This window comes from Felis catus, chromosome E1 (genome assembly GCF_018350175.1).
Source record: "Felis catus isolate Fca126 chromosome E1, F.catus_Fca126_mat1.0, whole genome shotgun sequence".
NCBI lineage: Eukaryota > Metazoa > Chordata > Mammalia > Carnivora > Felidae > Felis > Felis catus.
The window spans coordinates 46454068-46471017 of record NC_058381.1 but is presented as its reverse complement, the minus strand read 5'-3'; the positions used below and the strand labels follow the sequence as shown (position 1 = coordinate 46471017).

General features: G+C 50.6%; 1 protein-coding gene across 3 annotated transcripts in view; it reads right to left on the bottom strand.

Annotated features, from left to right (window-relative positions):
• Nucleotides 1-1240: 1240 nt before the first annotated feature.
• Nucleotides 1241-16950, bottom strand: part of MAP3K3 (mitogen-activated protein kinase kinase kinase 3) — a 60685-nt gene continuing 44975 nt past the window's right edge. For all 3 annotated transcript variants that reach the window (XM_045044981.1, XM_023244333.2, XM_023244334.2), the window contains 10 exons: nucleotides 13879-14012; nucleotides 11001-11074; nucleotides 8990-9057; nucleotides 8691-8783; nucleotides 7889-8080; nucleotides 7020-7168; nucleotides 6239-6370; nucleotides 5646-5775; nucleotides 5137-5314; nucleotides 1241-4024 (listed from right to left, as the gene is read on the bottom strand). In XM_045044981.1, coding sequence (XP_044900916.1) covers nucleotides 3796-4024; nucleotides 5137-5314; nucleotides 5646-5775; nucleotides 6239-6370; nucleotides 7020-7168; nucleotides 7889-8080; nucleotides 8691-8783; nucleotides 8990-9057; nucleotides 11001-11074; nucleotides 13879-14012 — 1379 coding nt within the window. In that variant the 3' untranslated portion in view covers nucleotides 1241-3795. The remainder of the gene's footprint in view (nucleotides 4025-5136; nucleotides 5315-5645; nucleotides 5776-6238; nucleotides 6371-7019; nucleotides 7169-7888; nucleotides 8081-8690; nucleotides 8784-8989; nucleotides 9058-11000; nucleotides 11075-13878; nucleotides 14013-16950) is intronic.

The following is a 16950-nucleotide window of genomic DNA, read 5'->3' as shown; positions in this document are numbered from 1 at the left end:
ATGTGGCTCTTGATCTCAGGGTTGTGAGTTCAAACCCCACATTGGGTGTGTAGCCTATTAAAAAAGAAGAAGAAGGAGGTCAGGCCATCAGCAGGTGATGTGGAGCCGGCCTCACTGCACTTAAGTATATTATTGCAAGGCAGAACCCTTCTTGTCCTTGCCTAGACCCCCTTTGCCCTAGAAATCAACAAAGGCTGGTGGAAAACAGCAGATTCAGCAAGTGCTGTTAAAGGGTTTCTGGTTCTCTGTGCCCTTCCCCATCTGTTACCTTCCCCTTGCTTTTTCAAGCTCTGGGGAGTGGGGCAGCCATGGTCACTCCCATGTAGTTCAAGGAGAAACAGCTCCTGTGCTTCTCTGAGGGACAAGTTTACAGCAGGGCGAATACTGCAAGCTTGGAGGAACTGAGACCCACCCCACCCCCAGTGGATTACAGGCAGGAAATCTGGGTTGTCCTGTCTCAGACCCAACTGTCCTGATTTCCCCCAAACTGCCTGTGGGCTACCTGAACTGATGGAACAAGAGGGCTGACTCCTGGGGGATTTGCTGCCACCGCCCCATACAACTCAAGTTCCTAAATGATCTCATGGCCATAGGACAGGATAGGAAGCTGGGACTCAAATTCCAGTGGCAGATGGGCCACTGTGCTGTGTTGGGGTGGACCCTGCCCCTCGAAGCAGTAGAGCTACCATTCAGCAGAGGTGGCACTGGGTCCTCAGCATGAGAGCTGATAGCCTCATGCAAAGCAGGCCCAAATTCTGCACTGGAGGTCTCAGGTGGGGACAAGGACAGTCTCTCCTGGCTCTGAGCTAAGCACCAGCAGCAGGCAGACCAGGGGGAGATGCCAGAGAGGTGACTCCTGGAGGTACCTGAACTCTGCCCTGCAAGGATATGGCTCTGGGGAGTACGTACCTGCAGTGGGATGACTACTAGATGGCCACAAAAGTCCTGGGAACCCAGCACTGGTGACACTTGGGTCAGGTGGGGCTGACAGTAGTATACCACCTTGATAATCAGCTGCGATAGAAGCACCCTCAGCAGAGCTCCTGGGAGTGGGGGGAAGAGGGGAGCCACCTCTGAGCTAACAGTGGTACCAGTCAAGTCATCCCCTCCTAGGACCCCTCTTGGAGTCAAATTTCCTGCTGAGGGACCCAAGCTGGTTGTCGGGCACCATAGCTGGCTCCTCCCAGGCAAACACCTACTCCACACCTCAACCAAAAGCATTTCCACAGGACCCCTTGGGTATAAATGATCCCTTTTATTGTAAGTAATGCGCGACACTGGCCTGGCTTTGCACTGCAAGCCCTCGGTCGAGATATAGTCAAATAACTATGGCTGCAGGTTCTTCTGCACGATCCACAATTCAGACACAGACACAGAGTGAGGGGGATGGGAGGGGCATGGGAGGGTCAGGAGGGTGGCAGGGTGTGGACCGTCCCCAGCCTTGACCTCTCCGTGAAGGTTTGGCCAAGGCCGGCATAGCCCATGGAATGATGAGCAAATGGCAGCATGGCCCTTCCCACAGCAAGCCTGGGGCTGCTAGGGGGCTGCCTTTCAGAATCTTTGGGCCCAGGCTGTCCTAGGCCCACAGCTTGTCATCTGGGTTAATTAATATAAAGACAATAAATTAAAATTAAGCAACAGCTTGGTCCTGAGGATGCTGAGCCAGCATGTCCACAGTTTTTGGCACAAAAAAGTCAGGGTCTTTTGTTTTTTTGGAGTGCAGCGTTTGTTGGCTTGTTTGTAAATTCACTTTTAAAACCCATTCCCTGTGAGGTAAGACCCCGGGGCGTGGGGCTCTGTGAGAGCCTGAAGCTGGGACACACAGAGTCGTCTTGCGGCAAGGGCACTGTGCTCTGTTTCCTCTTGGGGCACAGGGACTGGGCACAGGGATGTGGGCCCAAGAAGAGTGCTGCAGCCGTCAGGACGGGGTCGTGGAGAGGCCGAGCTGCCATCTGGCAGCTTTGGTCAAGATGAGGGGCCAGTCCCCACCCTGGGCAAGGGCCGAGGTGGCGACAGGAGCACATTGCTCACTGTCTTCACAGGGCTGGGCTGGAGGTGCCTGACAGGCCCCTGACGGACAAGGATGGAAACAGAGGGGCCTCGGCCCAACTGGCACCGTGCAGCACACATTCCCGCAAAACCAGCTGCTTTCATCTTCTCTTCTCTCTCTCGAGGCGTCCATCACCTGTAACAATCTAGAATTGATATATATAAAAACCATCAAATATGATCTGAGATATAAATTAACAAGTACAAGGCCTCACATTACATGATGTGAAAAGGCTAAAAACAGCGATAGAAACTACATTCATAAAAGTGCATCGTCAACATACAACGAAGGCTTTGGCTTGTTCTGGTGCCCGTGGGGAAGTGGGCATGGCTGGCAATGAGCTGCCTGGCACTAATCCCCAGCTCCCTGGAGAGACCCATCCCTGGGCACTGGCTTTGTTGTTGTTGTTGTTCCTTTAATGACAACTCCCAAGGAACTGGGTTTTGGGAGGGAGGAGCTCTAGCAATAGGCACATTTTGGAGGGGAGGGGCCGGAAGAAAGGACCAGCGCCCAGGCTGAGGTAAATAAGGCCAACTCTAAGCTGCTTGGAGATACTGGCTCCCTGACCCCTGCTACCATTCCTCCTCCAAGAAGGGAAAGGGGCTGAGACCTCATGGGGGAGGGCAAGGCTGGCCAAGGAGGAACAGAGATGGTAGTCTGGGACACAGTTGGTGACATCATATGGGCTCTCCCTTCTACCAGGGAGGGCTCTGGCCTAGCAGGGTCACAACTCACAGACAACCCGATACAACTTCCCTGGCTATCCAGAAGAGCCTGCCCAGGGCTCAGGGCGGCTAGTGGGGTCAGGTGCCCTCACCATGCTGTCCATCTTCCTTTCTGCTCCAGTGGGGAGACAGGTGCCAGGTCAGGAACACAAAGGCCATTACCTTCAGCTCTTTCCAATCCAGCCCAAAGGCCCAAGCCCACAACAGGGATACTCAGAGCCCAAGGGCACACAAAGTCTCCAGTTTAGAAACTGGGTACAGCATAAGAGTGACTCCAACTTGTAAAACAGAGACAATTGCATTGACAAAACTGGGTCTCCCCACCTCGAGTGGGTGAGTTCCACATCTCAGGCCCCTGCTGGGGGTGGGGGAGGGGTGCAGGGTCATGGGAGCAGGCAGGATGGGCTCCTCCTTCCCTGAATAAGGCAGCAAAACATTTGCTTCATTCATCTTTGGTAAAGGACAGGGACTGGCAAAGCTGGCCTGGGGGCTCTGGGGAGAGCACAGCCCAGGCCTCTGCCTTCCATTGGCTGTGGGATGCTGGGCTTGACCTCAGGCTTGGGTGGGCTCATCCAGCCCAGAGACGCCCTGGTGGTCTCCAGACATGGGGAGGAGAAACAAAATAACACTCTGCATGAAAGTTAACACTATTCAGACCCTTGTGTCTGTCCTGTGCCCCAAGACCCTTGGGGCTCTGGTGCCGACTGCAGTGTCAGGACACAGCCCTGAGGGTAAGGCCCTCAGTGCTTTGCACACTGTTCCTAGCCCCTTCCCCTCCACACTGAGCTTAGGATGCTGGAGCTCTCGGGTCTGGCAGGCTGGGGGCTCCCAGTCCTTGAGGCCGCAGCCACCCCACCCTGGCTCTGAGCCCCAGCAGTGGAAGGGGCATAGACAAACGCTGGTTGGACTGGAGCTCCATGGTCCACAGCCTTGCCTGGGAGAAGCAGCAGCTTTACTGAGCCCCACAGCAGCCCCATGCCTGTGCAGCAGGGGCGGCGGGCAGCAGCGTGCCTTAAGAGCTCAGTACACGAGCTGTGCAAAGTGGTGTGTGAGCAGCTCCTCGGCCGAAGGTCTCTGGCGAGCCTCCACAAAAATACGCCTCAGGAAGTCCCGGCCGTGCTCAGAGATGTGGGAGGGCAGCTGAGGATTTGTGGGCTGGGTGGCAATCTTGAAAATGGCGGCCATGGCTTCATACTCTGCCCAAGGTGGTTTCTCTGTCAGCATCTCTACCACAGTGCAGCCCAGGCTCCTGGAGAAAGAATCCCATGTCACCCCTTGGCCAGCCCCAGGCTCCCTAACCTGCCCGCCGCCGTGGAAGGAGGTGCCTTTCTCAGAAAACCCTGAGGCAGGATGGGCCAAGCTGAAGGTTGACATCTCTGTAGAGAGTCCTCAAAGCCAGAAGAGGCCTCAAAGCACTGTTGGCCTCATCTACATGGGCTTCATCAACCAATACCCACGCAGGGGGGTCTTGAGATTGGGGAAGAGATCCCTTAGGCATGGACAGAAAGAGCTCTGAGATAACCGTATTAGTCTCCTACTGCTGCTGTAACAAATTACTATGAGCCCGGTGGCATAAGAACACAAATTTATTCTGGAGACCAGAAGTCTAGTAGAACTAGTCTCCATGGGCTAAGGTGAACATGTCAGCAGGGATGGCTCCTTTCGGAGGCTCTGCCTGGAGAGGCTGCCAGCACTCTTTGGTTCATGTCCCCTTCCAGCTTCTTGCTTCCACTGTCACATCACTTGCTACCCACTCTGGCCTGCTGCCTCTCTTTTGTAAGGACCTTTGCAATTATTCTGAGCCCACCTGGATAATCCAGGATAATCTCTCCATCACAAAAGTCTTAAATTAATCCTATCTGCAAAGGCCCTCTGCCACGTAAGGAGACATTTACAGGTTATGGGGTCAGTATGTGGGCACCTTCAGGGAACCATACTCAGCCTACCACAATGACATTGTGAGGGGAAGAGATGCTCTCACGGCCTCCAGGCCCTTTCAGAGGATGCACATAAAGTTAGGGCGAGCAAATGCAAGCCATCTGAATGCTAGGAAAGGAAGAAGCTTGCTACTATTTAGAGACTGACCCAGGCCTTCAGAATGGGTGCTACTTCCTTTAGGGATGTTTTCTGTGGCCTAAGTTCCCAGCAATAACAAACCGGTGCTACCTGGGGTTAAAACGCAACGCATTTGCCCTATGGGCTGCTGCAGGCACCCACTTCCCTGCATATGGCCCAGCTGCCAGGAGGGGAGCCTCCTCTTCCTCCCACCACACTGAAACATTTCAAATGAGCTCATTTCTAGGTTGGAGTCACTACAGACCAGACACAGATATGCCATCCCAGCACGTCCCCGGCACTCACCACACGTCTGCCTTTCTTCCGTAGCCCTCACCGCTGATCACCTCAGGGCTCATCCAGTAGGGTGTGCCCGTGACCGAGCGCATGCCTGTGCCCGACATGCAGATGGTCTGCAGGCGCTTGCTGGCCCCAAAGTCCCCCAGCTTCACGTTCCCAGCAGAGTCTCGGAGGATGTTGGCTCCTAAGGCATGAAAGAACAGAGGCTGCCACCCTCTGGGCATTTTCTACCATCCACCCTTTCCCCCCCGCCTTCCCAGGTCACAGGGCTGCTGAAGAGGATGGACTCTACCATGAATTGGACATGAATAGAAACACGCTATCGGCTCAGCCCTACAGCATGAAATGATCATCACCAGGGCCAACAACTGCACAACACCCAACAAGTATTTTCCCAAAGTGCTCAACCAATCTGCACCAATCCCCCCAAGAAGCAATTAAGGTCCCACTTTTCAGAAAATCCAGAATTCTTAAGTGGTCAGGTCTTGGGGACCCCACAGCTTGTGCCTGCTCACCCTTGATGTCTCGGTGAACGATCATGTTGCTATGCAGGTAGGACATGCCCTCCAGGATCTGCCGGGTATACTTGCGAGTCACACTCTCTGTCAGAGCTCCGTAGGCCTTCAATTGGTCTTTCACTGAGCCCTACAGCCACAGGAGTCAGAGGGAGTCAGCTCAGGAAGGGGTAGGAAGGGGCAAGGCTATTTCCAGCCCCCAGCATTGTAGCAGGAGCGATTTAGCCACCCACCATGAGCAACGCACCAGGCTTTGCTTGGAGAACAATATGAGACAGCCCTTCCGTCAAGCAACGTGTGACCCGCATCCAGAAGGGAGGGCCCTCTGCACCAGCTACAGGCAGTACTTACTGGACGGTGCAATCACCCTGTAAGCTTCGGGTCAGGGTGACCTGGGACACTTCACATCTCACACCGTCATTGTGGCCAGACGGAGGACCCCCCTTGACTTTTGAGTATCACCTCACCTTCTTCCCTGAGCCTCCGGTGTCTCAAGTGATCAGAAGCATGTCCAAGGGGCCCCTCCCCCGGAGCCCACGGCCCAAGTCTGGCCCTCCTTTGTGTGTGTCCCACATGCACCAAGGAGCACATACCCCTGGCATGTACTCCATGAAGATGGTCAGGGTCTTCTCGGCGCGGTCCCGCAGGCAGCCATAGTACTGAACTATGCGCTCGTGCTGCAGGTTCTTCAGCAGCTGGATCTCACACTCCAGGGCACTCACCTCCTGTGGGAGGGGCTCAGTGGTCACCTTGGCTTCCAGGGTCCTGGCTCTGCCCATGTGGGATCAGCTCAACTTCCCTAGTAAGTGACTTTAGAGGGGTCTGTCTGCCTTGGGAACTTCAGCTGGAGCAAGGGAGTCTCTCCCAACTGTTTGGCTCTTGGACACAACGCTGGGTAGCCCATGGGACGGTAGCATTCCCATGCTGGAAGAGGGCAGGCAGTGGGGTGGGAGAATGGGCTGTGGTGCTTAGTTACGGTAACTGCTCTATTTGTCCACTCAGACTGGAGTACAGGCCACAATCACAGTTGAACTCCAAAGATAAGCTCCTTCCTGGACTGAGGGCTGAGAGAGACTGTGCATCTGGTGAGGGTGGCCAGGACTGGCCACTGCCTTTCGGTTTGGGTGGTTTGGTACTTTGGCATCAAATTAGTTCCTCATACCTAATCCCTCCCCTGTAGGGTTTGATGCTCTTTGGACCACAGTCCCTTTGCCCCATAGCCATGGCCAGAGTGGAGAGCAAGGGAACTTGGGAAGAAGAATAATGGGGGAAAGATCCTGCAGCATCTCGAGCAATTAGTTTATGCAACAAGACAGGCATTTTTACTGGGGAGGGGGTGGGGGACAGTAAGCCAGACCATGCGGAAGGCAGTACCTTGCTTGTCTCAGGGCTGTCTGGGTCAAATTGGACCTGTTTGGAAGCAAGTTCACGTCCTGTGTCGACGTCATAGCACAAATAGACCCTGCCGAAGGCACCCTGGCCCAGGAGCTTCCCACGGCGCCAATTGATGGGGGCACTAGGAGCTACAGGAGAATGGAAGGAAAGAGCATTAGCTCGGGCACATTATTTACTGAGATGTTGCCTTGGTTTCCAGAGGCTTTGTGATGGCACCTCTGGCTCAAGACCCCCTCTAGTTCTCAGCCCAGCATCCCCACCCACCTGGAGCAGGCCCAGTGCCCCAATCAGTTGGACCATTAGGCCCAAGTCCTGAGAAGCAGATGATTAACGTCATGGTTAAATGCTCCTCTGCAGTGATCAAATATCTTTATTTCCTAAGTCCCTAAATATTTTTTTAAGTTTATTTATTTTATTTAGGGGGGCAGAGAGAGAGGGAAAGAGAGAATCAATCCCAAGCAGGCTCCGCACCATCAGCACAGAGCCTGATGCAGGGCTCGAACTCATGAACTGTGAGATAATGACCTGAGCTGAAACCAAGAGTCAGACGCTTAACTGACTGAGCTACCCAGGCGTCCCCCTAAATATCTTAATACGGCAAGGACCGAGAACACTGCTCTTCTGGTTAAACATGGTCAAACTAGAGACCAGAGAGGGGAAGTGGCTTGTTGCACAGCAGTGGACTGAGGGATCTGCTGCTGACCCACAGGCTCTTTCAGTGTGGGGAGGATGGGCCAGAGCAGCTTGCTGCTGAGCTGAACGAGCCCGGGGGACCACCGGTCTCCTGCCCTGCCGCTTGTCTGAGCACCCCCTGGGCAGTCTCCTCCTAGCCAGGGCCCACTCCTCACACTTGGTAGGCACGTTCCTCTCCTGCACAGAGAGGGCATTCTCGCTGTCCGCGCTCCGCAGGCGCCCTCTGGGGTCCAGGTACTGCACTGCCAAACCCATGTTCTCGCCATTTGTGCTCAGGGAACGGCTGGATGGCACCAGTGTAAAGAGGTTGCCTTGATGACGCCGTATTCGGGGAAATGTTCTTCTGCCTGAAGGAGTGCAGGGGCCAGAGAAGAGCAAGTCAGACCCCTGCCCACCAGGCTAATTGTGCACGTCACATCATTCACCCTCACCATTTGCCCTTTCACCTAACTCAAGCCAGAATGGTTCATGTCACAAGCACCCTGAGAATCAGGACAAAAGCAGGAATTAGAAGGCAGCCACAGATGGCTCAGGAAGCCCTGGCCAAAGGGAAGGCACGGGGCTGGCCCTCGGGTGCCACATCACTCACAAGGCCAATCCACTGCTGAAGTCTGTCTTCCCTGGCATGGTAATCCCAAATCAAACCTTTGTGGAAGCTCCATTCTGTCTGCTGCCATGGGGCAGAAGAGGGCGCTGGAGAGCTGGTGTCATGGAGCACGCTCAGACAAAGGACAGTGTTCCCAGTGCCAGCATCTTGGTTTCCAAATGCCGTCCTTTCCCCCATCTCCCCTCAGTCTCTAGTGCCTCAAGTCTGGGCACACTTTCTCAGGAATAAAGGAAAGAAACATGGGGTCTGGGGTGCCTAGGCCCAGCCCCTGGCAGTGCTTTTGTGTGGCAAAGCTCTACCTGAGTCCGTTCTGAGAGAGCCAGCAGGGGGCAGGGTGGAGGTGCACTCACCCTCATTGTAGTCCTTGTGGTGCACAGATACGTGGTAGCGCCGGGGGTAGGTTCCACCTTTGACCCCTTTGTCATACAGCTGAGTTTCCCGCTCTGAATAAGACAGAGGAATCGCTGGTTTCTGGGTAGATCAATGTGAGTAAGCCATTTAAGCCCCTATGTCACCTGAGACCTCAGGACAGCAGGCCCGAGGAGAACTAAAGTACAGTCCTGGCTTCCCAACTCAGCTAGCAAGAGTAGAATGCCTGCAGCCCCACCCGGAAGCCCTGTAGTACTCATCCAGACTCTGGGGAACTCACCAGAGAACTCCTGTCTGTTGTCGGGGAAGCTCTGGGCTCGGGACATCCTCGATTTCCGGAAGGATGGGCTGGAAAAAACAAAATGAAATCACGACGTGGACATCGGCTCAGTGTACTTCAAAAGGCTGCCCACTAGGGCAGAAGGCAGGATATCCAGATGGACTCCCTTTTCTAACTCCCTCCCGCATCATTACATGGGATAGAAAACCCAGAAAACAAGATATCCAAACTGCTTAGCTGTTTGGTGTGGAGTCTTGTTCTCACAGTTTGGGAAGGAAGCAGAGTTTGAGAAAAATGGCCCTCTTCTGAGTTCAGCCTTCTACTACTTTCTCTTTACTAGTCTGAGGCCCAAATCTGACAGAACCTTGAATAATAAACCCCTCCAGGCCTCCCAAATTCCACCTTGGCAGCACAACACTTTCCCTTCTTGCCCATTCCTCCCACCTTAGTAACAGGGGAAGAGTTGAAAAAACTCCCTTGTCCAGGGCAATAATAAAAATAGCAACAACACCAAGCATCTTCCTTTCAGACTAATCACCACCATCCTATTTTAGAGATGGAGAAACTGAGGAATAGAGAGGTTAAGGGACTTGTCCCAAGCTATTGGACTTCTACTTGGTGGAGTTGGGCTCTATATGGCTCCAGATCCCATAAAGAGGAGGAGAGGAAAGCCCTATGCTTTAGGCTGGGACTCAAGGGAGTAAGTCCAGGTCACTGGGTTTCACTCCCAAGCGAAAGAAAACAAAGTATTGAAGGGGCAGAGGAAAAACCCAAGAACCAAGTGGGTACATTTAGCTATCTTTTCTAGCATTCACCTGAAGGGTCTTCTCCCTTACATGTAAGTGCCTTTTGAGAGAGCCACAGGTCAGAAACGGTCAAGGCAATGACACAGGGGCCGCCCCCTACTTCACAACTACTAGATTTTCTGTAGTCTTGTCCCACTGCCCACCCCACTCCCCACCCCTGCTCAGCCACAAAGCTTAGGAGATAACCCAAAGCCAGAGTTGGTCTCTGTCCTGGCAGAGCCTACAGTTTGTGGAAGTAACTCCTGGCACTTTTGCCTGGGCCTTCTTGCTACTCTGGATGAAGAGCAAGCCCCTGACAAGGCTATGAGCTGGATACTAGCAAGTAACTATGACTGAATTCTATGACACTGCTCATCAGTTTTCAGATCTGTTAGGAAAGACATAATACAGATCTGGCCATAGTCACAAGGTCAGTACCCATATGAACAATTAATCAGTTACAGGGGAAAAAAAAAAAAAAAATCTCAAACCTGCTCCAAAGCCTCTGCCCACAGCCCTAAGCCCAGCCAGACATGATCAAATGTGCTATTGGAAATAACAAGGTCAAGGTGAGAGGCTGGCTGGATAAGTGCTAAAGCCAACTCTAAACATACCCCTGCCGATGGGTGAATCAGCTCCGCAGAACCATTTGGTATGTGAAAGATAGCACTTGTTCCCTCTCCAAGTGTGTGAACAAAATTCCACACCAAGCAGAATGGTAAGCTAGGCAGTCTGGATATTTTGTTTTCTGTTTTTTATAGCCCAGTGTCTTATTCCGCCAGAAACACTTGGAGGAAAAAAAATAAGGTAAACCCACAGGTAACAATTCAATTTTGTCCCCAAAACATTGAACTTCACTGCTTGTCAGGCCAGATCACAGCAATGAGGCCAAGAGCACAAGAGCAGCGTGTATATTATACAGAACCTCAGAACATGTCAAGCACTCAGAATAACAGAGCAAGCATTTAATACATGTGAATTGCTATCATGAGCTTCTATTACATTCATCAAACTATACAAACATAACATTCTTCACGGTATTTGAAAAATTAAGGAGATGGCTAGGAATCCCAGAAAGAGATTTCTTTCCCAGAAGCATGATGCTTTAACCATGGGTCTGCAGACCAGTGTCTAGATCAGAGACATACTAGCTAACTCTATTTCCTCAGCCCACCAGTCCCAAAAATGCCTACGCACTAACCCCCAGAGCAGCCACAGTCCCGTACCTGTCGGCTGACCTGTCCAAGGATTGGCAGCTTCCTGACAAGGAATTTTCAGCACTGCTCAGAGGATCCAACATCTGCAAGGCAAGTCATACAATCAAACCCAATCCCAGCCAGGTGACTCAGGGCTTTACGGCCCAGCCAAGTCCAGCAAATGGTGCTTTTTGTCAAAATATGAAAGTGCCCTTTCTCTGCCTGTGCAGTGGGAAGAATAATTAGGAAGGTACCATTCTCCCCCATAGTTTGAAAGGCAAGTTTCCAGGAGTGAGAAAAGTGCCTGGCCAGCATCCCAAGGAGCTCTGCCAGGAGAGCAAAGCAGAGATGCTACTTCTCCTGTTGGCATTTTGTTGGCTCGTGAACATTGGGAGCCTGGCGATGGAGCTGGTACTACCCTGCAGAGGCTTCCAGTGCATCTGGGTGGGACTGTAATGCTTCTGTTTACACTCCATAATTTAAAATTTATAAAGACAAGTATTGTCCTCATTTCACAGACAAATCACTGCAGGTCTAGAAGGTTAGGAGAATTGTTTAAAGTCATGAAACTAGTTATTGTACAGCTGATACAGATGAAAAATTTCCTAGTTCCTGGTTCTCATATACAAGCAATAAGTACCTACTATGTAAGTTAAAGTGTTTCTCTGGCCCTTGGTCGAATGCAGTAATAAAAAGCCTTCAGATTAGTTTTTTCTCCAACTAAACTCCCTTCATTTAGCCTAAGGGGGTATTCCCTATCAGTGTATTCATTATCTGAGAGACAAAGTTAAAAATTACATAGAGAAGCAGAAATGAGACTTATGAAAATTCACTAACAACTTTCATAAAATTAGTTTCCAACTCAAATTATCTCTTCCTATTTAATGCTAGGGTCCATCTTGCCCATAATTTCAAAGAGAGACCAGTTAACAGAAGAAGAATGTGCAAGTACAATAACATGGCAGGTATGATGAAGCAGGAATACCAAAGGTTCAAAAGGGGCCTTTGGAAAATTCACTGAATCCTGCGAAGTCTTCTGTAAAAAAGGATAATTTTTTTTAATGTTTACTTATTTTTGAGGGGCGCCTGGGTGGCTCAGTTGGTTGAGTGTCCAGCTTCAGCTCAGGTCACGATCTCACGGTTCGTGGGTTCGAGTCCCGCGTTGGGCTCTGTGCTGACACCTCAGAGCCTGCAGCCTGCTTCGGATTCTGTGTCTCCTTCACTCTCTGCCCCTGCCTCACTCACTCTGTCTCTCTCTTTCTCAAAAATAAACATTAAAAAAAAATGTTTATTTATTTTTGAGAGAGAGAGCAAGGAGGGGAGGGGCACAGAGAGAGGGACACAGAGGATCTGAGGTGGGCTCTGTACTGACAGCAAAGAGCTCAATGCAGGGCTCCAACTCACAAACCGTGAGATCATGACCTGAGCCAAAGTTGGACGTTTAACCTACTGAGATGCCCTGGAGCCCCCCAAAAGGACAATCTTTATGACAATGCTGAAGAAATCAAAGAGGAAGTCAAGGAAGTTACATTGTGTTAGCAAAATTTTTGATATAAAAATTAAGCCAAAAAATTTTACCTGAATCATGCTTTTGTTCATTCTAAAAATTAGCAAATAGATTCAACTATCTCCTTAATCTGATTAAAGAAACAACAAAATAAACTTATCTTAGTTTCACTTTTCCAGAAAGGCCCAATTGAATATTCTTTCACTACATACATGTTTTGGTCTCCGTTAAGTGGATTTATCTTGAATGGTCCGTTACCAGGAACAATTCACTTTAGCTAAAGAGGCCGGGGCACCAGGGAAGGACCTATGCATTCCTTCTTTGGCCTCTTTCTAAAAGTCTGTCCTCTCTAGGAGTCTAATACTCCCACACCTTCTAGGGCTAGCCAGGTAAAACAAAGAAGTAAAAGGACCAGAATATAGGGCCACGGGGAGGGATCAAGACCAAAGGCAATAAACTCATTTGTAATCTGAGGTTTTACACCCAAGTCACCTCTAACACAGCCAATGTCCAGAAGTGCTCTGGTTAAAGAAAACAGAAAGAATAGTCAGTAAAATACCTAAGAAGGGAATCCTTATCTAAAAGCACTCCATAAACATAATTTTATCTGGAAAGCAAGAGTTAACAGAAGAGAGAAGAAGCAGTGTAAAGGGCTTCTCACAGCCTGTATAGTTTGGATAACGCTTTCAGAGATTAGCTATCATGGGGAAAGAAAAGTTGTAAGAATCAGTTTTAGGGGAAAGAAAAGTTACAAGGATCAGTTTTTTTTTGTAAAATCCCTCATGTGATGGTGCTGGTCCTTCTACTGGACACTTTACTCTTAAGAAATCCCCCTTTCCCAGACCAACTGCTAAACATTTATAAGTGCAGATCCTTCTCTTACGCAATCAAAGCAAAGCTCTGTGACAAGACTTCAGAACGAAGCCAGAGATCTCGCTCTCGCTGAATTCACTAAGCTAAAATGTCATTTTCATCAAGCGAGCCACTAGTTAAAAAGTTAGCCATTGAAATGGGTAAGCTGTTCTGGAGGACGTACCCTAGAGTGACCCCCACGATGAGTCACAGCCTTGTATAAACCCCTTCCCTTAAATAAGGGGAGAACTTGTAACTTGCTTCTAGTCAACAGACTATGGCAAAGAGGGTGGCATGTTCATTCCTGTGATTATGTTACATTTGATGACTCCATCTTCATGTTACATTTTATGATCCACAAACTGGAGCAAGAGATTCTCCTTCTGGCCTTGAAGAAGCTGCCATATTGTGAGAGAGCCAAATGGCAAGGAACCGAAGGTGATTTCTAAGAGCTCAGAGTGCTCTTAGTCGCTCTTAGCGACCACTGAGAAGCCCCTTTATAGCCTTGGTCTGACACACTCCAAGGCATATCCCGGACCCCATACTCACACACTGCTCACTGGTCTCTGGGATGAACTCCCCCTCGCTGTTGATGCTGGTATAGGACCCCTGCCGGGCAATGCGCTGCTGCCGCTCAGGCACATAGCCAGGGGGAGGTGAGCTTCGTCCGGGGTTCTGGGAGCCTAGAGCACAGAAACAAGATCTTTTACAACAGGGGCCAGGATGTGCCCTTGAGAGGAGCAGACACAGGACCAGGTCGGACCAAATGTCTGCTGCAGAGGCTGGTACAAGGTAGGAGCTCAGCAGAATTCCATTCGTTTCCTTCACTGTATGTGGCCGATAAAATGGGTTAGACTCAAGATCCATTCCACGCTTCAGGTATGCCTTCCTGCACTTTCGAAGTTAATCAGCTAAAAGCTATTACATCTAAGACCCCCTGGGGTCCAGCCAATCAGATGCACTTGTGTGAGATTGAGATGGCTTCCTGCTATTCCTACCGCTCCTGGACACAGTCATGGGAGCCGCGGTTTTCCTGCTGCAGTGTTACCAGAGGCCCCACACCTGGTCTCCAGTTTTTCCGATGTCAAGACACAGACGCAGGCATCCTCTATGTATGTGGTGTGAAGCAGAGCAGAGGGGCACTGTGCTTCTGAATCTGGTAGCTTCCAGATTACAGAAAAGGGAGTAGCTCTGTGGTGTCTGTTTCTCTCTCTCTCCACCCTGTAAGCCAAGATGTGCACTGAATCTATTCTTCCTGAAACTAGTTAGAGTGGATTCTACTCTGTGCACCTGAACCCTGAGCAATACATGCTGGGGTAAAAAGGTATTACACATCTGACCTAGAATGAACAAAAAATGTCTCTTTTAAGGGACTGGTGAGAGAAAAAGAAAAACCCACTTATTGATGAAATCCCCAGACAGGGATCTAAACTATCCCCAGACAGGATGAACTGCCCCAGTCTGTTACATGGAGTGTCTAGGTGAAGCCTCCCTGGGATAGAATATCCAAGAATGCAACATCCATTCTCTTCTTCACCAGCTGCCACTGAACTCTCCCCTGGTTTTCCAGGTAGGATGGGACTGGCTCACAAGGCCAGCACTACAGACCCAGGAGGGGCTGGGGGAAAATAGCAAAGGTTTTCTGAGCTTTTATTTCCAGCCAGAGACTTTCACTTTTTCCAATACACATTGCTGCCTGCAGAGAGCCAGCCTTATTATCTGATGGGCAATGGGCCAGGGGCTATTGTGCACAGGCCCACAGCTTGGGGCAGGAAAGGGAAGTCTCCCCAAACCAATGGCTATCAGAGGAAGCAAATGGAAAAACCAGGAGTTGGCAGAACTGCTCCAGAGCATTTTCAGTTTTGTTTTTATCTTCAATTCAGAAATTGGGGGCTACAACAGCAGTCGAGACCAAGTAAGACAGGGACCTGAACAGGACAGGACACTGGACTGCAAGACTCACTGATGCGCCCACATTTACCAGCAGAGACAGCAGTGAGCTAGACAGCACAAATCACAGCACTATGCAAGCAAGACCACTCAACTCAGGCCTTGGAAAGCAGGCATGGCAGGGACAGCAGGCTCTCTGGGATGCCCTTCCCTGGCATTCCAGCCCAATCTTGTTCTATTCTCATGAGGCCATTTGTGCCAAGGGGCCCCAGCAGCAACAGCTGAAGCAACAAAGCAGAGTAGTAGGCCTGTGTCCAGAGTGGCCCACTGCTTTGCATGATGGTGCTCTACACATAAGGAGAAAGCCAGGGCTTTAAGCTGCTGGCCGTCTGTGCTCCTCCCGGGCCATGCCAGCTCTCTGCTAGGTCCTTAACCCATAGTGCAGAGTCCGAGCAAAACTCTCACCCAAAGCTGAAAGACTGGCTCTCAGATTCTACCCGTTCTCATAGGAGATTCCTGTCAGGAAGCTGATGCAGTCAGGAAGTTGCCTCTGCAGGGAGTTCTAGGGTTTGGGGTCAGTGTTAATGTGCAGGTCATTCCAAGTACAAAGAGATAGCTGTTTTGGACATCGACTATTTTCTCTAAACTCTGCTGTCTCTTGCTGGGCAGATGAGATCGGGGGAGGAATTGAATCTTTTTTTCTTCTTCAGTGGGAAATCTTAACCAGTATTTCTTAGTGTGCTCACACTGGACCAGGCTGTGCAGAACATTTCATCCCATGAGACCCGGAGGACATCCTAATGTGTTTCAACTTTCAAAATTCCCATTTTATTCTGAAGTTGCCACCACTACTAAACAGTTTCTGGTCTCATCTAGCATCACAGAAGAATTTCTGGCAAGGAGAAGAGCCCTGTGGAAGTGAAGGGAGCTGACTTGTGTGATCCCAGGCCCCGCCCTTCCGACTGCACCAGGACAGGGGGGACAGGAGGTCTGCACTGTGCACAGCTCTCTACCCCACTGCTGCCATGGCTCCCTCCAGTCACCTCATCCTTTCAACACTTCTCTCCTCCTCTGCCTGAACTTTTCCTTCTCTCCTTCCCCTGGCCAAAGCATTCTGCACCCTCTACCTGCACTCCTCGCTTCATCAGCCACAGGAGTCGGCTTCCCCACGGTTCCTTTGGCACCACCCTCAGCACTCTTTTCACCTGACTTTGCGCCTCCCTTCCTGGTGAGCATGCTCAGATCTCTAGCTTACAGTCTACCTCTCCTATAAACCACTAACCCATCTCTGATTTTCTTTCACCACCAAGCTCCTTGAAAGAACTGATTGCCTTTGCTCCCCCACTACCCATTCCTTAGGGGTTGCAATCTGGTTTGCCTAACTGTGGGATTGCAGTAGCAAGACAAGGAATAAGATGGAGCGGGAACAGAGGCGAAGGCACTTAACAAGACACACTAGACGGAACATGAGTCAGAAGGTGGCAGGGCTTGGCTACATGGCTTAAGGGCACCACCCAATGTATATGGGAAAAAATGGTGCTCGAGCTTGGCTTCAAAGGTGGGTAAAATTTCTACAGGCAAGATAGGAGGAAGGGCATCGTCACATAGGGAAACTCCATCTGCCTTGTCTGAAGATCTCCCCACAGGGATCTTTCTTCTGGGTTAACTCATCACCTAGTTGTTTTTGTTTGTTTGTTGCTTGTTTTTAGTTTTTAGCATGAACTAGTTTAA